This window comes from Caenorhabditis briggsae (assembly GCF_000004555.2).
Source record: "Caenorhabditis briggsae complete genome, chrIV, whole genome shotgun sequence".
Classification (NCBI taxonomy): Eukaryota; Metazoa; Nematoda; class Chromadorea; order Rhabditida; family Rhabditidae; genus Caenorhabditis; species Caenorhabditis briggsae.
In genome coordinates, this window is record NC_013487.2 from 15,728,914 (window position 1) to 15,749,378 (window position 20,465).

Here is a 20,465-nt window from a genome sequence, read left to right on the forward strand (position 1 = left end):
ACTTGGCATGTTTACTAATCACTGTATTTGTCCACTACAGTAACCCGAAAACCCCAAAATCGAGACAGTCGTTTATGATGGGAATTTCGAATTCGATACTTCAAATTTAGGCTCCACCCACTTTCAGTGAGAAATGGTTGATTTTAGACGATTCCAGTCATTTTTTGAGCGATTTTCAAATCAAAAATCGTTAAATCAGACCCCAAAAAGTGGGCGGAGCCTATTTTTTTTTGTGGATTTTCGCGATTTTTGGGCAATTTCTGATCAAAACTCGATGACGATTTTCTGTATTTTGAGACCCCTAAAAGTGGGCGGAGCCTATTTTTAAGCGATTTTCAGAACAAATATAGTAAAAAAAAACCGTAAGAAATGAATTTAAAATATAAAAAAAATTGGGACCGGAACTCCAAATTACAAAAAAAAGGTGATTTTCGGGCTGAAAATGGGTCTGAAAAGGGTCCAAAATGCTCAAAATAGTGCTAAACAATTTTCTAGGCTCATTTTCGCCCATTTTTCCAGATTTTCAGCTCATTTTAAGCCCAAAAACGCCTAAAAATATACAAAAAGTATTAATAATCTACAAAGCAGGAACCGCAAAAATATGTTGATTATTTTTCAAGTACTCCAATTGCATTCTCGTCTCCAAATCTGCCAATTGAGCTGCCGACGTAGCCAACGAGAGCACATGGGTGGCAAAGTTCGCTCCACCGGACCTCTTCTCTCCGTAAATCACTTTCCCGTCGAACTCATCGATTGGCACCGAGAAATCACTGTCGACGGTGGAGATTGTGGCTCCGAGGTGCTCTTCGATCTCGCCGAGCATCTGGAAATTAGGAAAAAAAATTAAATTTTTTAATTAAAAATGAGCAATTTTATGTCTAAAATTACATTTTCAAAATCAAAAATCGAGCAAAAATGACCGACTTTCAGCCAAAAAACTATAATTTTCAAAATTTGTCGCTTCCAGACCCAAAAAACCCTTCAAATTTTCAAAATTATCAGTTCTAACCCTCACTATCACCTTTGCCTTTGAAAAATGCTTCAAAATGAGCCCAAACTCGACTAGGCTCCGCCCATTTCATACGGAATTCTCAAAAATGGGCGGAGCTTCAAAGTGGGCGGAGCCTAATTGATTTGAGGTTCATTTTATAGCATTTCCTGCGCTGTATTTAATTTCATCACGTATTAAGCTTCAAAACGAACCCAAACATGACTAGGCTCCGCCCATTTTGAGGGATTCCAAAAAGGGGCGGAGCTTAACCGATATTAGGTCCATTTTTAAGTATTTGCAGAGCCAAATTCGGTTCTGCTGTCAAATATGCTTTAAAATGAGCCTAAACATAGCTAGGCTCCGCCCATTTTATACAGAATTCTCAAAAATGGGCGGAGCTTCAAAATGGGCGGAGCCTAGCCGAATTTCCCGCAGCTAATTTCGAATTTGTTATCAAAAACGGTTTGAAATGAGCCCAAACACGACTAGGCTCTGCCCATTTTGAGGCCGCGCCCACCAAGTTTAAGAGAGAACTCAAAAAAAGGGGCGGAGCCTCCTCCAAAGTGGGCGGGGCCTAATCGATTTTGGGCTTCTTTAAACTCATTTTTCGCGCTGAATTTGATTTTTTCACGTTCCAAGATTCAAAATGAGCCCTATATTGCTCAGGCTCCGCCCACTTGAAAATTTCCAAGGCGCACGCGACGCACGACCGCGACGCGCCTGAAAACTCAAAGTGCGCGGAGCCTAGTCGAGTTTGGGCTCATTTTAAAGCATTTTTCGAGCTGAATCCATTGGCGTTATCAAAAATGCAAAAATTCGAAAATTTTCAGCAAAAAAACGGGATTTTCAGCAAGATTTCAGAATTTTCTCAAATTTCCAAAATTTCTCATTTTTAACCCAATTTTTCCGCACTTTTTTCTCATCGAACCAAATTGTGCATCCTCCGTTTGAGATATCCTTTGCATTGGTGCATCCGACACCTCTGGATCGACACTTATGGAACCATATCTTCTCCTCGTGGGCCGAGACTAGACTAATCGAAAGTCCCATGCGTTCGGCACGTCCGACACGTCCGATACGGTGCACGTACTGTGTCTTGTCATCCGGTAGTGTTACGTTGATTACTGTAATGAGCAATTTGAGCGGAAAATTTTTAAATTCCGAGAAAAATCGGTTGAAATTGATTAATTTTTAGTTAGTTAAAAAAAGTGGGCGGAGCTTCAGATTGTGGGCGGGGCCAGCTATAATTTTTTGCCTAAATTGTTATATTGGTTACTGTAGATAAGAAACATGAAAAAAGTCACAAAAAATCCGCTAAAAAGCGCTATTTTTAGCGATAGTGAGATTAGGCTCCGCCCACTTTCCCTAAAAGTGGGCGGAGCTTAAAATGTGATATTTTTAAGCGCTTTCAAAGGTCTTGTTAAATCATGAGCTTCAAAATGAGCCCAAACTCGACTAGGCTCCGCCCATTTTGAATTTCAAATTTCAAAGTGGGCGGAGCCTAGTCGATATGGGACTCATTTTGAAGCTCTCGACACGCTGATTTCATTGAGATCCCTTAGAAATTGAAATTTTTGTAGGTTAAAAAAGTTTTGGGCGATTTAAAGATTCCGAAAAACCGAAAAACCCTAAAAATCGATAATTTTCAGCCGATTTTCTTGAAATTTTCAGCGAAAACATACCAAATGGAACACCTTGAACATCCAGACCACGTGCCACCACATCAGTACAAACCAGGAATCTCATTTGTCCATTTTTGAAGCCATCGAGCGAATTTTGTCGCTCCTCAGCTGAGCGATCACCGTGAAGGCAGGCCGCGGTGAAATCTGGAATTTTAGGGCTATTTTGGGTGTAAAATATGCTGGAAATCGATATTTTCAGCCTAAAACGACCAAAAACGAAAAAAATCTGGCTAAAAATGGTGATTTTAGCCGATTTTGGATTAGGCTCCGCCCCCTTCCGAAAAGTGGGCGGAGCTTGAAATGTTTTAAAATAAAAATTTGTTCCGTGGATTACTGTAGTTAGGAGATGAAAAATCGCAAAAAATTCCCGGAAAAACCGCTTGAAAACAATGATTTTCAGCAATCTCAATTTAGGCTCCGCCCACTTTCCCTAAAGTGGGCGGAGCCTAAGTTTGAGCTCATTTTGAAGCATTTTCCCTGGCGAATTCGATTCTGCCAAATGCCAAAAAACGGACCTAAAATCGACTAGGCTTCGCCCATTTAAAGGGGAATCCTCTAGGATTCAAAAAAAGTGGGCGTGGCCTAAGAGTGGGCGGAGCCTACTAGTCGAGTTTTGGCTCGTTTTGAAGCATTCTTCATGTTAAATTCATCTGTGCCATCGAAAATGCTAAAAAACAAGCCTAAACTCGCCTAGGCTCCGCCCATTTAAAGATGAATCCTCTAGGATCCAAAAAAGTGGGCGTGGCTTCCTAAAAATGGGCGGAGCTCAGCCAAGCTTGGGCTCATTTCGAAGCATTTTTCATTTCAAAGTTTGTTGTGCTGAGAACGAACTCAAAATCTCGAAAACCACAGCTCCAGAGCCCTATTCCACTCCCCGGATCAAAGTGGGCGGAGCCTAGGTTAACATAGCTTAAATACGCTCATTTTCAGCCGATTTTTCTCGATTTTTTCGATAAAAACTCACTATTCCTTCTCAAATAGTGTTCCATCTGGTCACACTGCTGTTTGGTACGACAAAAGATGATCGCTTTGTCCATATTCAGCGCCCTGATCGCTTTGATCACATAGATTCCCTTGAGGACCTTCGTGCCCAGTGATACCGTATCCTTATCAGTGGTTCCTGGCCTAATCTGATCCTGATCATGGACATGATCATCCTCGAGTCCTATCGATTGATATTTCTCGCGGATCCATTGTTTGTCCTCGATGGAATCCACGTGGCACACGACATGGTGCACATCGGCCGACACACAGTCCTGTCCCTTTAAATCGATCCATTGGGGAAAGGACATGTGACGATCGGCGAAACGGGACACCTCGAAGTTGTGGAGGGTGGCTGAGCAAGCGATCACCTGCAAAAAATCAATAAAAAATGGCACAGAAATCGATAATTATAGGTAAAATTTAGGCTCCGCCCACTTTTAGGGGTCCGAAAATCGCTGAAATCGATTGAAAATTTGCTGAAATCGCTTAAAAATCAGCCAAAATAGCCTAAAAATCACTAAAATCGAGAGAAAAATAGACTCCGCCCACTTTTAGGGGTCCGAAAATCGCTAAAATATCCCATAAATCAGCTTAAATCGCCCAAAAATCGCTGAAATCCCAAAAAAAAACAGGCTCCGCCCGCTTTTAGGGGTCCCAATCGAAGATTTTTGACCTGAAAATCGCTTAAAAATCACCCAAAAATCGCTGAAATCCCAAAAAAAAAATGAGACTCCGCCCACTTTTAGGGGTCTCAAAATGGCAAAAAATCAGGCAATAATAAGGCTTTGCCCACTTTCAGGGGTCCTAATCGACAATTTTTGATTTGAAAATCGCTTAAAAATCAGCTCAAATCATCCAAAATCGACTATTTCTCACTAAAAGTGGGCGGAGCCTAAGTTCTAGTGGGCGGAGTCTGATTTCAAGTATCGAACTCGAATTTTCCATCAAAAACTACCCTCAAGCCCACTTTTCTACGTTTCTAACTCGCAATTTCGCGTTTTCGGGTTACTGTAGTGCCGATTCTGTGCAAACACCGAACCGAAACACCGAACCTTACGACAAAGTGCATAAATCGCTTGAAAATCGTGTTTCTAGGGGTAAAAATGGGCGGGAAATTCGAATTCTGTAGTAAAAATGTCTAAAAATGTCGTTTTTCAGCTTTTCAAGAAGCTCCGCCCACTTTTGGGGATATCAAAGTGGGCGTGGCCTAAAATGGGCGGAGCCTAGTCGATATGGGGCTCATTTTGAAGCGCAGAACATGACAAATACGGTGGTAATGTTGAAAATTCGGAAAAATTTGAAAAATGCGGAATTTTTGGGTCTCGACGCGAAAACTCGAATTTCGGGGTAAAATGGCCTAAAATGGCTCAAAATAGCTCATTTTTCGAGGATTTTCATGATTTTTAGGTCAATTTTTCTTGTTTTTCTTGAATTTTAAACCATTTTCAGCGGTTTTCCAGCATTTTCAGCCCCCTAAACCCTCTAAGTACCTGTCTTCTGGTCCCATCCCGTGTCACCAAAGGCAATGCCCGGAATATGGTATCAATTTGACGAGCCGCTCCATTCTTATCGGCCAAAAACTGATCAATTTCATCGATTACCACAAATTGCAGAGATACTGTAGCCAGCTTTCCCGTCTGAATCAGATCTACGATTCGTGAGGGGGTCCCGACGATGATATCACATCCAGACTCCAGAATTCGCAAAATTTGATTCATATTTTCACCGGCGGCTAGCGTGACGCATCTGAAATCGATTTTATGAGATTTTGCTGGAAATTCACAGTCAAAATGAGCTAAAAATCGGCTGAAATTCACTATTTTCGCTTCAAGACCCAGATTTTTCTGAAAATTTCAATTTTTGCCGGCTAGCATCGTTTTCAGCTCACTTAGCGCTTTGAAATGAGCCCTCTATTGCCCAGGCTCCGCCCACTTTGAGTTTTCAGGCGCGTCGCGGTCGTGCGTCGCGTGCCGAAGGGAAAAATCAAAATGGGCGGAGCCTAGGCAATATTGGGCTTATTTTGAAGCTCTTGGTGAGCCGAAAACTGTAAAATTGCGTAGAAAACCAAAAATGAGGCGAAAAAGTCCAAATTTTAGAAAAAAACCTGAAATTGCTCTTTTTTGGCTGATTTTCAGCCCATTTTTCTGGAAATGACTAGAATTTTCCCTTTTTTCATTGTCAGCATCGTTTCTAGCTGAGTAGGAGCTTTGAAATGAGCTCAAACACGCCTAGGCTCCGCCCACTTTGAGTTTTCAGACGCGTCGCGGTCGTGCGCCGCGTGTCTAGGCGAAATTTCAAAGTGGGCGGAGCCTAGGCAATATTGGGCTCATTTGGAAGCTCTCAATGAGCCGAGAACAATGAGAACAATTAGAAAGTCGAAAAAATCCGAGAAACATCTAAAAATTGCTTATTTTCAGCCGATTTTCAGCCAATTTTCCACAAATTTTTACAAAAGTTTACCGAATTTTAGGCTCCTGGAGCACCGAGGCGAACGTTTGAATATTCTGAAACGTCTGCTGAACGAGCTCTCTCGTCGGCTCCAGAATTACACATAGCGGCGTCGTGGAGTCCACTGATTGCTTCTCTTCTCGACTCCAGAACTTCAAATTCCCGACGGGTGCGGCGGCGACACCTACAGTATCAGGGCCAGGTGGGTACTGTAAATAATCGAATTTCAGGGGAAAAAAGGCGAAATTTGAAAAAAAAATTTTTTTTCGAAAAATTCGAATTTTCGATTTTCTCTCCGAGACCCAAAATGCCCAAAACTTTGTCAGAATTCCGATTTTTAGTGTCTTCCGTCGTTTTCAGCTCAATTTCAATTTCAAAATGAGCCCCATATTGCCTAGGCTTCGGCCACTTCGGTTTTTCGGACGCGTCGCGGTCGTGCGTCGCGTGCGCCCGGGAAACTTCAAAATGGGCGGAGCCTAGGCAAAATGGGGCTCATTTTAAAGCTGAGAATGAGCTAAAATAGATGGTGAGCTTAAAAATAAAAAATTTCTGCAAATTAAAAGGAAAGTTGCAAAAATTCAAATTTTCATTTTTTTGAAAATTTTCAAGTCCCAAAATTTCTAAAATTTGTCAGAATATCGATTTCTAGCATTTTCCATCGTTTTCAGCGCCTTCTCAGCTTCAAAATGAGCCCCGTATTTCCTAGGCTCCGCCCATTTTGAAATTTCCCCAAGACACGCGACGCATGACCGCGTCGCGCCGGAAAAGTGAAAATGGGCGGAGCCCAAGCAATATGAGGCTCATGTTGAAGATGGCAATAAGCTGAAAAAGATTAAATTTATGAAAATTGCAACATTTCAATGAAAAAAAAATTGGCTGAAAATCGCTGATTTCAGAACTTTTTCGCTACAAGACCCAAAATTTGTCAGAATTTCGATTTCTAGTGATTTCTATCGTTTTCAGCTTAGTGGCAGCTTCAAAATGAGCCCCATATTGCCTAGGCTCTGCTCATTTTCATTTTTACACGGTGCGTCGCGGTCGTGCGTCGCGTGTCACATGGAAATCCCAAAATGGACGGAGCCTAGGCAATATGGGGCTCATTTTATAGCTGGAAATGAGCTGCGGAAGATGGTGTGCTTAAAATTAAGCAATATCTCTGAATTGATGCCCAAAAGTTTGAAAAACCTCTCTTTCGGCCCATATTGACTCATTTCCCCATTTTTCCCGGATTTTTCTGGAATTTTCTGCAATTTCCTATAAAATTTTTACCTGAAAAGGGGCGGAGCCTCCTCCAAAGTTCACCGCCAGTCCCGAATTTTGACAAAGGACCGCCGGAAAAAGACACGTGGCGGGTGATTGGAATTTCTTATCAATGTGATAAGCCGTCGGGAAGTGTTGACCATTCTTGGACCACCAAATTTTCAGATTATCCAAATCCAGAAAGCATCCCAGCACGTCGTTGGTGGTGAATGAGGTACCGTAGTCGTCGAACTTCTTGCCGAAAGACTTTTTGCCCGTTCCACCGTACCCGAAACTCTCAAAATCGGTTCCTGGAAATGAGGAAATTGGCTGAAAACCGCTTAAAATCGCTTAAAACGGCTTTAAAAGGTTAAAAATCGATCTAAAATCACACTAAAATCGCTAAAATTCAAAAAAAATTCGGCTCCGCCCACTTTTAGGGGTCCCAAAATGAAAGAAAATCGCTCGAAAATCATCATTTCTATCTCAAAGTGGGCGGAGCCTAGTTTTAATCATCAAATTTAAACTTCCGATCAGAAACTACCCTCAAGCCCACTTTTCTACGTTTCTAACTCGCAATTTCGGGTTTTCGGGTTACTGTAGCGCCGGTTGTGTGCAAACACCGCACCGAAACACCGAACCTTACGACAAAATACACAAAACGCTTGAAAATCGTGTTTCTAGGGGTAAAAATAGGCGGGAAATTCGAAGTTTGTAGTTAAAATGCCTAAAAATGTCGTTTTTCAACTTTTCAAGAGGCTCCGCCCACTTTTGCGGATACCAAAGTGGGCGTGGCTTAGAAATGGGCGGAGCCTAGTCGAGTTTATGCTTATTTCAAAGCCAATGATACGCTGAAAACGATAAAAAACACAAAAATCTAAAATCTCGAGAAAAAACTTTAAAAACGCATTTTTCGAAAAATATTTCAATTTTCAATTTTTTCAAGATCCGAAATTTTCAAAATTCGCTGGAAATTCGATTTTTAGCATTCACCATTGTCCTCAGCTCATTTTTAGCTTTAAAATGAGCCCCATATTGTCTAGGCTCCGCCCACTTTGAAATTGCATTGTGACACGCGACGCACGACCGCGACGCTTCCGAAAGATCAAAGTGAGCGGAGCCTAGTCGAGATTGGGCTCATTTTGAAGCTCTCCACGAGCTGAGCAAGAAAAAACTAGCTAGAAATCCGGAATTTCAAGTTTGAAGAGGTTTTGGGCGGAAATTCAAAATATTGAATTTTCCAAAAATCGTTTTTGGCTCATTTTTGGTCAATTTTTTCGGTTTATAGCTCATTTTTCAGCATTTTCAGCGTATTTGCAGCTTATTTCTCACCAATTTTCAAACTTCCAGCCAGCGTTGCCCATCCAATTCGACACAGACCATCCCGGGTGATCGTAACCTCATAATAGTACTTTCCACCTCCGTATAACCCCACATTCGCCCTCGCCCCGTGCCATTCCTTGCCCAAACGACATTCACAATTCAATCCGGTCTTATCGATTTGGAGGGATCGATCTCGATCCTCCGAGTTCAGTTGGATTACTGTAGATTGCACAGGTTTAGTGGGCGGGGCTTCTGAAGTGCCACGACGACGTTCCCACACGATTTGGGCGATAGGGAGACAGAAGGCGCCAGTTTTACCGGATCCTGTTTCGGCGGCCTGGAGGAAATTTGAAACTTTTTGAAAACATTTTTTTTCAACTTTTGAAAATTTTGCAAAACCTAAAAATTCCAAAATTGCTCAGAATTTCGGATTACTGTATTTTCCATCGTTTCCAGCTTATTTTTAGCTTCAAAATAAGCCTAAACTCGACTAGGCTCCGCCCACTTTGATTTTTCAGGGGCGTCGCGGTGGTGCGTCGCGTGCGCCCGGGAAATCTCAAAGTGGGTGGAGCCTAGTCGAGTTTGGGCTCATTTTGAAGCTCTTAATAAGCTCAAGACAATGAAAACAACAAAACGTCAAAAATTTCAGCAAAAATGATCTGAAAACCGAAAAAATTGGGTGAAAATCACTTTTTCGCTTCAAGACGCAAATTTTTCGAGATTTTTGCACTTTTTACTGCCAGCATAGTTCTAAGCTCATTTTTAGCTTTAAAATGAGCTCCATATTGCCTAGGCTCCGCACACTTTGAAATTTCGGACGCGTCGCGGTCGTGCGTCGCGTGCGCCCGGGAAATCTCAAAAGTGGGCGGAGCCTAGTCGATATGGGGCTCATTTTAAAGCTAAAAATGAGCTGAAAATGTTGAGAAACAAGGAAAATTGAAATTCTGGCTAATTTTGGGTCTTAAAGCGAAAAAACTGAAAATTTTGAATTTTTCGAAAAAAAATTAGCCATTTTTAGATATTTAGAGCTCTATTATCAATTTTTAAAGGTATTTTCAAACTGAGCAATGCTTAAAAATTCGAAAAATTCGAATTTTTTCAAATTTAGTTATATTTCTTCATTTTTCGGTATTTTTTTCAAATTTTCCGCTCACAATCAACGCATCGGCACCGCCCAAAATCGCCGGAATCGCTTCAGACTGCACGGCAGTTGGTAATCTGGGAAAAATTCATTTTTTCCAAAAAATTCCAAATTTTCAAGTCTTACGTCCAATTCAGCGAGCTAATCGCCTCGGAAAGCTCGGGAATTATTCCAAATTCTTCAAACGCTGTCATTTTTTGCTGAAAATTGCAAAAAATTGCAGAAAAAACGGCTGGAAACGAGCGAAAATGGCTGAAATATTGCACAATTCCCCGAGTGAAAAAGCAAGCGCGCTCCACTGAACAGAGGGGGTAACAAGCGGGGGAATTTGAATTTGGGTTTTCGCGGAAAAGCGGTTGAATAGGGCTAAAGACATCGGAATTTAATGTAAAAAACAGGGAAAAAGCTAGAAAAACTAATTTTCCAATTTAAAGCTGAATTTTAAGGTAAAAATCTTTAGAAACCTGTAAAAAATCGGAAAAAATTGAATTTTTCTCTAAAAATTCAATTTTTCTCGAATTTTTCCGGTTTTTTTTCCAGAATGTCTAACTTTCCCTGTCTTTCTAAACGTTCTTCTTTCATTTTTTTCACTAAAACCCTTTTTTTAAGGCTTCCAGGCCTTGTTTACGCGTCCAACGTTGCCAAGTGAGCAAACGCGCCCCACCGCACACCCCCTTATTATCTCTACCCCTGTGTTTCGTAAGTGTGCGTATGTGTAGCCAACATTGATTTTTGATATAAACGCAGACGACAACGGATTTTTCTGGAACAAAAAATCTTGAATTTTCAGATTTTTGAATTTTTCTAAAATTCAAAAAATTTTAATTTTGAAAATCTAACTTTTTAAAGATTTCCTCATCTCAAGACTTGGTGTCCCAAGGCTACAATTCAATTAAACTGCAATTCGGGTCCCCGATATATAACGCTAAGTGAGTCATCCGGAAAAATCGAAAAACATTCTTGAAAATCATTTTTCATGGATTTTTATGAATTTGTTTACATCAAAACAGACCAAAAACTATAAAAATCGCGAGAAAACCATCCATTTTCATCTATTTCAATGTTTTTGGGTTACTGTAGTTTTTTGCCATTTTTCTGCATTCATAATGGTGGATTTTTGGCATTTTTTGTGGAAAAATTTTGAGAATCTTTTTTTGCTAATTTTACTGTTTTTAAGCTTAAAATTCGAAAAGAAAAAACCAAAAAAAAAACGGTTGAAAATCGCCAAAATTAGCTATTTTATTAAAATTTTTGAGGCATGCGCCTTTAAATTGAAAAAGATACTGTAGAAATTTATTTTTTTGCCAAAATATCGATTTTCGAGCGGAAAAAAGCCAGAATGTGCAATTTTTGACTGGAAATCGCGAGGAACAAGCTAAAAAACACCCAAAAATCGTCTAAAAACGCTAAAAATCACCCAAAAACACGTTATTTTGAGCATGCGCTTTTTAATTACAAAGTTACTGTAGAAAAGCAAATTTTACTGAATTTCAATGATTTTGAAGCTGAAAAAATAGAAAATAGTCATGTTTTGGCTGAAAATAACCAAAAACAAGCTAAAAACAACCTAAAAGTTGTCTAAAAACGCTAAAAAACCGCCCGAAAACGATTTTATATCATTTTACAAGAAATTTTCCAAGCTTGCGCCTTTAACTCTCAGGCTTACTGTAGAGAATAAATTCTTGCACCAGTTTTCCGCCGAAATATCGATTTTCGAGCGGAAAATCGAGAAAATAGAGGTTTTCGACGAAAAAAAATATCGGGGAAAAGCAAAAATGAGCTAAAAATCATGAAAAATCCATTAAAAACGCGTTTCGCTACTAAAAAAGCATGAAAATTCACTGAAAACCTAGAATATACAGGGAAAAAGCGAAAATGACGAAAAATAGGCTAGAAATTTCAAAAAAAAAAAAAAAATTAAAAACTGCTTTTTATCCTTAAAAGTGCATGAAAATCCGCTAAAAACCGAAAAAATACCTAAAAATCACAAAAAATCAATAAAAAAACGCTTTTTATTCTTGGAATTGCATGAAAACTCACCGAAAACCCCCCAAATAACCCTCTGTCTCACATGTCCGTTAACCCATTAATTCCAGAAGCTCACAACCCAAGAAACCCCAAATTTACAGCAGAATTGGGTGCTGTCTGTCTTCCGCAAAAAGTCAGTCGGGCGAGAAAACAAAACCGCCCGACGAGATAATGGCATTCCATGAGTATCCGGTGACTCAGGACTATCGAATCAGTCGGAGAGTGAGTTTTTTAAGTCGAAAACTACAAAAAGTACCGTAACTTGGTTCGTTTTGATGCTAAATCGACAAAAGTTACACAAATCAATTTGCTTTGTCAAGAGCTTCAAAATAAGCTCAAACTCGACTAAGCTACGCCCATTTCGATTTTTCATGCGCGTCGCGGTCGTGCGTCACGTGTGTAGGTGAAATTTTAAAATGGGCAGAGCCTAGTCGTGTTTGGGCTCATTTTGAAGCTCTTGACAAGACAAATTGAATGGTATCATTTAGCATCAAAACTAAAGTGACGGTGGTTTTTTCTCTGTTTTCGTGGTGGGACCCAAAAAATGAGACTTTACCAAATCTAGTCATTTTTATACTCATTTTGAAGGCAAAAACGAAAGAAATGGGTTGGTAGCATTTTTATCAACCTAGCTAACAAACTAGCCGAGTTACGGTAGTTTTTCGGTTTTCGTGTCGAATCCCAAAAATTTTTTGAAAAATTCCCAGAATTCTAATTGGTGTTTTTCATTTGTCTTGAGCTCTTGAGCTCCAACTTCAAAATAAGCCCAAATGACTAGGCTCAGTCCGCTTTGAAATTACCCATCGGCACGCGACGCACGACCGCGACGCGCTTTGAAAAACCAAAGTGTGCGGAACCTAGTCGTGTTTCGGCTCATTTTAAAGCTAAAAGCAAGCAAAATGGATTGGTGTATTTTTCAAAGTGTTTGCACCAAAACCAACCAAGTTACGGTACTTTCAAAATTTCAAAATTTCCTTTTTTGCAGGTCCTGGGCGTTGGAATCAACGGGAAAGTGGTGGAATGCGAGAATCGTGTGACTAGTGAGAAGTATGCTTTGAAAGTGTTAAGAGACACTGAGAAAGCAAGAAGAGAGGTGGAGTTACATGTAATGGCTTCGGGACATCCCCATATTGTCTCCATCCACGACGTCTATAAGAATTCCTATAATGGAGTGGATTGTCTTTTGGTTGTTATGGAGAACATGAAAGGCGGCGAGCTGTTTGCTAGAATCCAAGAAAGAGGACAGAAGGCGTTCACTGAGAGAGAAGCCGCTGGAATTGTCAATGAAATTTGCTCGGCTGTGGCTCATTTACACCGAATGAGCATTGCTCATCGGGATCTGAAACCCGAAAATTTGCTTTATTGGTAAGTACTGACGCTTTTTTGACGTTTTGAGCTTCAAAACGAACTCAAACACGACTAGTTTCCTCCCATTTTGAGGGATGTTCCGCGAACTACAGTAATCCTGGCGAAAAAGCACCGTAACTTGGTTCATTTTGATGCTAGTCCACTGAAACTAATACCATTTGATTTATCACGTTTTTAACTTTAAAATGAGCCTAAACACAATAAAGTTCGAAAAATTAAAGCTTATCAAAATTAGGGTCTCGACTGGAAAATGTGAATTTTAGGAAAAACTACCGTAACTTGGTTAGTTTTCAAATTATCTTGTTGAAAGTTTTATCATTCAATTTGTGGTGTCCTCAGCTTTAAAATGAGCCTAAACACGATTAGGCTCCGCCCACTTTGAAATATCATCTAACACGCGACGCACGACCGCGACGCACCTGAAAAATCAAGGTAGGCGGAGCCTAGTCGTGTTTGGGCTCATTTTGAAGCTAATGACATAACAAATTCAAATCTGTAATAAGTTTTGAGTTCCAATCAATATTGGCCGAGTTACGCCCATTTCCCTATAATTCCCATTTTCCAGGCGAGACCCAAAAATTCGAAAAACTCGAAAGTTTCAAGTTTGATCGTGTTTAGGCTCATTTTGAAGCTCTTCTCAAAACAAAACAAAAAATATATTTCTCATTGAGCTAGCTCAAAAACTGAGCCAGCTACGGTGTCAAGGATTACTGTAGTTTCTGGAACTTTCCTCAAAATGGGCGGAGCCTAGTCGTGTTTGGGCTCATTTTGAAGCTCAAAACCTCCTGAATTTGAATTTTCAATTTTCATCTCATAATTTTCAGCACCACATCCGGTACAGCGGCTTTGAAGTTGACGGATTTTGGTTTCGCGAAGAAAACCGATGAATCAGAGCCGCAAGGGCTAAAGACCGCATGTTTTACACCGTACTACTGTGCTCCAGAAGTCTTGGGCACCGAGAAATACGACAAATCGTGCGATTTATGGTCCATCGGAGTGATTATGTATATTTTGTGAGTTTTGGAAAAAAAATACATTTTTCTGGAATTCTATAATTTCAGACTCTGCGGCTATCCACCATTCTACTCTCAGCACGGACAACCAATGTCGCCAGGGATGAAAGCAAAAATCAAGTCAGGACAGTACACTTTTCCGAGTCCCGAATGGGATTGTGTCTCGGAAGCAGGTAAAAATCTTTGAATTTCTGATCTTTTTGGGTCCCACAACGACAGTTCTTGATTTTTATTGTTTTCATCGAATTTGGCTTGTAGAGAGCTTTAAAATGAGCTCAAACACGCCTAGGCTCCGTCCACTTCTATTTTTCAGACGCGTCGCGGTCGTGCGTCGCGTGTCTGGGTGAAAATTCAAAGTGGGCGGAGCCTAGGCAACATGGGGCTCATTTTTAGGCTCTTGAATAGCCAAATTGATTGAAAGCATTTTTACTGATCTGGCTTCAAAACTAAACAGGTTACGGTAGATTTTGTGTTTTTTCATGGTATGATCCAAAATAAATGGAATGGGCGTGGCTTGAATTAGGCGGATTTAAGCGGATTTAAGTTATTATTACAGTATTGAGAAAGCGAAGAGCGTCAAAATGAGCGCAAACACGACCAGGCTTGAAACCACTATGAAATTTCACCTAGACACGCGACGCACGACCGCGACGCGGCTGAAAAACCAAAGTGGGTGGAGCCTAGTCGTGTTTGGGCTCATTTTGAAGCTCTCGACAAATGAAATTGGTTGCTAATTATCCCATTTTAAAATTTGTGGAACTGGAAGAGTTATAGACAAAAATGTTCTTCAAAAAAACTTGTGTTCAACCAAAATTGATGGGGTTTTGGTTGATTTTTGCAATAATTCATTGTTTTTTTTTCCTGAAATTGCCCATTTTTCAGCCAAAGACTTGATCCGCAAATTGCTTCGCACCGAACCAACGGAACGTATCACAATTGAGCAAACCATGGAGCACAAATGGATTTCTCACTATAGAAAGGTCCCAGACACGCCCCTTTTCACATCTTCCAACCTTTGTGATCAAAAAGAGCAATGGACTGATATGCAGGACGAAATGGAAGCCACGTTGGCATCGATGAGAGTTGGACCGGAAAATATTCAGATAAAGAGTCTTGGCGATTCGAATAACAAGCTTCTAGCGAAACGACGAAAAGGCGGCGCTAGTCCGGTGAGTATTTTTGATTTGTGATGCTAGAAACTTTGTTATGAAGCTCCGCCCATTTTGGGATTATCCTTGAAACTTTAAAATTCATATAACTTTCTTTGTTTTTAAGTAAACTATTTGAAATTATAACTAATCAATTTATCTCGTTTTCAGCTTCAAAATGAGCCTAAACACGACTAGGTTCCGCGCACTTTGGTTTTTCAGGCGCGTCGCGGTCGTGCGTCGCGTGTCGCGGTCAAATTTCAAAGTGTGCCGAGCTTAGTCGTGTTTAAGCTCATTTTGAAGCTAACAACCTGAAAAATTCGGAACTGCAATAATTTTTGACTTTAAGTGAAAAATAACTGAGGTACGGTAATTTTGAGATTTTTCATTAATTATTTTCTGCGGTTTCTGGAGATTATTGGCTTGAAATTTTAAAAATATTATATTTTTATTATTTTCATCAGATTTAACCTGTGATGTGCTTCAAAATGAGCCCAAACACGACTAGGCTCCGCCCACTTTGAGATTTCGCTTAGACAGTTTGTCCTAAAAAAAAAATTATTTTCTAGTCGAGACCCAAATTTTGAAAACTTTGATTTTTCAACATTCATTGAATTTAGGCTCATTTTAAAGCTCTATTTAAGACAAATCGATTGGTGTAATTTTTATTGATCTATCTCTCAAACTAAGCGGGTTATGGTCGTTTTAATCCTAGGATTACTGTAGTTTCTGGAACATCCCTCAATATGGGCGGAGCCTAGTCGTGTTTGGGCTCATTTTGAAGCGCATGACAAGACAAGTTTGATAAACATGTTAAACAACTGATATCTTATCATGTTTATCAATAAAATCAACAGAAGGAATTTTTCCAGAGAGCCGACGAAGCAATGGACGACATCAAGGAAGAGAAGGATGAGGAGGTTGAGAAAATGTTGGAATAGATGGAACAATCTAAAAAACTAATAAATCAATAATTTCTTCTTTCAAAGGCTCCAAAAATGTGATTTCTTTGGAAAAATTTTTCTGAAAATTTTCAAAAAAATTTTTTTTTCCAAAATTCTCTGATATTATCCCCCAACTGGTCCAATGTGTTATTTTTTTGTAGTTTTTTTATCTTTTACATCACAAATTTTAAGATATTCCATATTTTTCGAGTATTACTGTACTTTTTTTTCTAGAATTTTCCTTTTTTTTCTCACACAAATCCATTTTGCTCCATTTTCCCCATATTTTTGTCTATTTTACTAACTTGTTTCAATTCCTCTGTTTTTTCATTTTTTCCGACATGTGATTAATTACAGACGCAATAAGTTTGTTTGATAAAAAAATTTGTTTTTGAAATTTTTTTCTTCTTTTCAGCGAAAATGAGATTTCAGCTTGAATTAGAATAGTAAAAAACATTTTCAATAAGTTTCCCTTACAGCGAGCTTCAAAATGAGCCCAAACATGACTAGGCTCCGCCCATTTTGAAACTTCGTCAAGACACGCGACGCACGACCGCGACGCGACCGAAGAATGAAAGTGGGCGGAGCCTAGTCGTGTTTAGGCTCATTTTGAAGCTCTTGACAAGCTGAATTCAAATCTGCAAAAATTGCTAAATTTGAGTGTAAAATAACCAAGTGACGGCGGGTTTGTTTTTCCAACACTTCTGAAAAACCAAGATTTTCAGATTCTCACACCTTCAAAAAACCTTTTTTTTTTGGATTTTTGAACTATTTGATTCTTTTGTTAATGCGTTTTTTTCTAGAAAAAAAGAATTTCACACTAAAAAAGGGGGAAGGGAATCCATTAAGAAAAAAAACAGAATATCAAATTTCAGAATTTTCGAAAAAAACATTTTTTAATGGAATTTTTTACTTTTTTAAAGGTTTTTCATTTTTATTTTAGGATATTTCGAATTTTCAAATTTTTACCCTTAAATTTCGAAAAAGAATTTGGAGTCAAAATATTTTTTGATAATGTATCAGTAAATTGATTATATCGTTTTTAGTTTTTAAGCTAGAATTTTGATTTTTTTATTAATCGAAAGAGCAGAAAATTTTGCGCTAGAATTGTTGATTTCACAAGTGACATTCTCAGAATTTTGCAAAAAATCGATATTTTAAAAAAATGTGAAAACTTTTTTTCCAGAATTTTTCTCCATAAGAAAGCAGGACAAAAAAAACCACAATACATAATAAATCACTCTTTCGTTTTTTTTTTTGCTCTCCAGAAGGTGAAGAGAGCAGGTGGTTCGCTTTCTCTCTTTCTCTGACTCTCTCCTCTCCCCCATTCAGGCTCCGCCCCCTTTTCCCCCGCTCTTTCTCTCTTTTCTTCTAGCAGAGAGAGCTCACGGACACAATATATGCCTCCAGATAAGTCCCCAGTGATTTCGAGCTACGCACTTTTTGACCCCTTTTCCCATCTGCTAAAAACAAGAAAAACACTTTTTGTTTAGTAAGAAGGAAAAGCCAACTATATACTATCTCTTTCTCTCTCTCTCTCTCTCTCTCTCTCTCTCTCTCTCTCTCTCTCTCTCTCTCTTTCTCTATTTCTCTCTTGTTCTGTCTCTATTTTAGGATAAATAGGATATTTGTGAGAAAAGAAATGTCACCTCTTCTTCTCTCTTCTTACGTTCTTCTCACTTTTTCAAGATCAAATGTTTTCCTCTTTCTGAAATTGTCTATGACTTTTCTAGTTTTATAGCTAGCTTTGAGATGTTAACATCAATCGAAAGAACGGAAAAATCTGAACTAAAATATTACAATTTGTCTGAGAATCTATAAAAACTGAGTTTTAAAAAACCGATTTTCGAAGAACTTCCAATTTTTCAATTTTTTCAGAATTATTTGCAAAAAATTAGGCATAACTCTGTCACCTTTTTAAGTTAAAGTTTTGATTTTTATACCAATCGAAAAAACAGAAAATTGTGAACTAGATAGTAGTAATTTACTCGAAAAATGCTCAAAACTTGTGGAAAAAATTAGGAATTTACAAAAAAAGAATTGACCTAGTTTTGGGTTTCTAGGCCACCAAACTAAAATAGACATAACTCGCTTCAAAATCAATGTTTTTTAAATTTAAAAACTGATTTGAGACTATCGAAACTTTGCTCTTTAGAATTATATACACCATGACCTAGATTCCCAAAATTTGGATTTCTAGGCCACCACTTCAAAATTACCTAGAACTCCGAAATTGGGGAAAACTAGGTCATAACTGATATTGTTCGATAACTCTTTTTTGAAACGTTTGAAAACAATCTTTGAACTCGAAAAATATCAACTTTGAAACGAGTTACCATAGTTTGAATGTTGATGGCCTAGAAAACCAACTTTCTGAAAAGTTAGGACATGGTGTACATGGTTAGAAAACCGATGTTTAGAGAATTCCAAATCAATTTTCAGATTCAAAAAAACTTGATTTTGAAGCGAGTTATGGCCATTTTAGTGTTGTGGCCTAGAAAAGCAAAACTCGCTTCAAAATCAATTTTTTTTCAAAATCTAAAAACATATTTAGAACCCTCATAGCATTCTTTTTGAAGCCGCGCACACCATGGCCTAGATTTTCAAAATTTGGGTTTCTAGGCCACCAAACTAAAATGGGTATAACTCGCTTCGAAATCAATATTTTTGAAGTATAAAAACTGTTCTGAATCACAACATTGTTAGTTTTCTTAAAAAAGTATAGAAACACATTTTCTGCTGTCCGGATTCACCAATTTGTTTGAAAGTGATGATGTTAGAAATAGTTGAGATCTTTTTTTAGTCAAAAAAAAAAAGAAAAAAGGAAATTTTTCCCAAAAAGTGCAAAATTGCACCTGCCAATTTGGTGGTGGCCGATTCTGATGTAGATATGATATGAATGAGAAGATTCAGAATATCACCTGCTCTTTTTTATGCTTTTTAAAACTTTTTTGAAAGTAAAATTTTTGGAAAAATTGCAAAAAAAAATATCTAAAAATTCAAATCCTCCAGTTTCTCCTTTTTCTGACTTTTGACTTTTGGCCTCTTCTTTTCCGAGAAACTTGAAAATTAGTTATTTTCCCCATCCTTGAAAGTTTTAAGAACAAGGTCCGTCCCACGTGATTCTCTTCAAATTCTTTGAAAACACTGAGGAAGTAAAATTATGGGTTAACAACAACAACAACTATTTTTGGGCCAAAAATTTTTTTTCAAAATCCATTTTTACTACATTTCCTATTCACTTTCATAATTTTAAAGTTTAAAATTCAAATTCCTCATCAAATTCTGCCCTAGAACGCCTTTCTCTGCGTTTCTAACTCATTTATTTGAACTTTGCTGAGATTTGTGCAAACACCAAATCCTACGACAAAGCGCGGAAATGCGTTTTCTGGGGTAGAAAACCGCGGGAAACTCGATTTTTGAGTATAAGATTAGCTAGAACATTGATTTGAAGGAGAAAAATGGAATTAACCGTAAACACTCTAATAGAACACCACCCGGACCGTATAATTTGAGCCTATGTATCTAATTTTCTGGGAGAGATATCAAAAAGTGGTCAACTGATAAAATGTGGCTGATATCATGATAAACATTTTATCAGTTGACAACTTTTTGATATCTTTTAAAAGAAGTGAGATATTTAGGCCGTTCCGCGTGGGATTCTCTTAGAGTGTTTACGGAAAGTTTTTTGAGAAAAAAATTTCAGAAAATTTTTTTCTAGTTTTTACACTTCCCCATACGTTTTTTTTTTGATTTTTACACATTCTAATCCTTGTTTTAGATCTTCTTCCCTGCTCTTTCCCCAGCTTTATCTTCCTCCAAAAATCTGAAAATCTCTTTTTTTGTCGTTCTACGTCACCAAATCCCTTTTTTGATATATCCATACATTTTTTGTACGTATTTATATGAATACGAAAATCCGCCGGATTTGGATTAAGCCAGAAAAATTGTTTTTGGAGATTTTGAGCCATAAAATATTTTTTCCGGAAATAATAATTTTTTGAACATCAAATATTAATTTTTCTATCAATTTTTTTAGCTTTTTGATGACTCAATTTGTTCCCTTTTTCTTGAATTATTATAACGTAAACTCTTTAATAGAACGCCACCCGGACCGTTTACTTTGATCCTATATATCTCACTTGTTTTGAGAGAT

At 38.4% G+C, this 20,465-nt stretch overlaps 2 protein-coding genes across 2 annotated transcripts; one reads left to right on the forward strand and one right to left on the reverse strand.

Annotated features, from left to right (window-relative positions):
- Positions 1-577: 577 nt before the first annotated feature.
- On the reverse strand, positions 578-10,002 carry CBG13978 (the record flags this gene model as incomplete). The annotated part of the gene is made up of 10 exons (XM_002634814.1): positions 578-823; positions 1,904-2,115; positions 2,674-2,817; positions 3,638-4,025; positions 5,148-5,403; positions 6,118-6,314; positions 7,375-7,655; positions 8,677-9,004; positions 9,822-9,885; positions 9,935-10,002. 10 exons carry the CDS (start codon positions 10,000-10,002, stop codon positions 578-580), a joined length of 2,184 nt encoding a protein of 727 aa, XP_002634860.1.
- A 2,005-nt stretch (positions 10,003-12,007) lies between these two features.
- Cbr-mak-2 lies at positions 12,008-16,306 on the forward strand (the record flags this gene model as incomplete). The annotated part of the gene is made up of 6 exons (XM_002634813.2): positions 12,008-12,058; positions 12,822-13,201; positions 14,029-14,217; positions 14,266-14,390; positions 15,100-15,386; positions 16,238-16,306. 6 exons carry the CDS (start codon positions 12,008-12,010, stop codon positions 16,304-16,306), a joined length of 1,101 nt encoding a protein of 366 aa, XP_002634859.2.
- Positions 16,307-20,465: the final 4,159 nt, after the last annotated feature.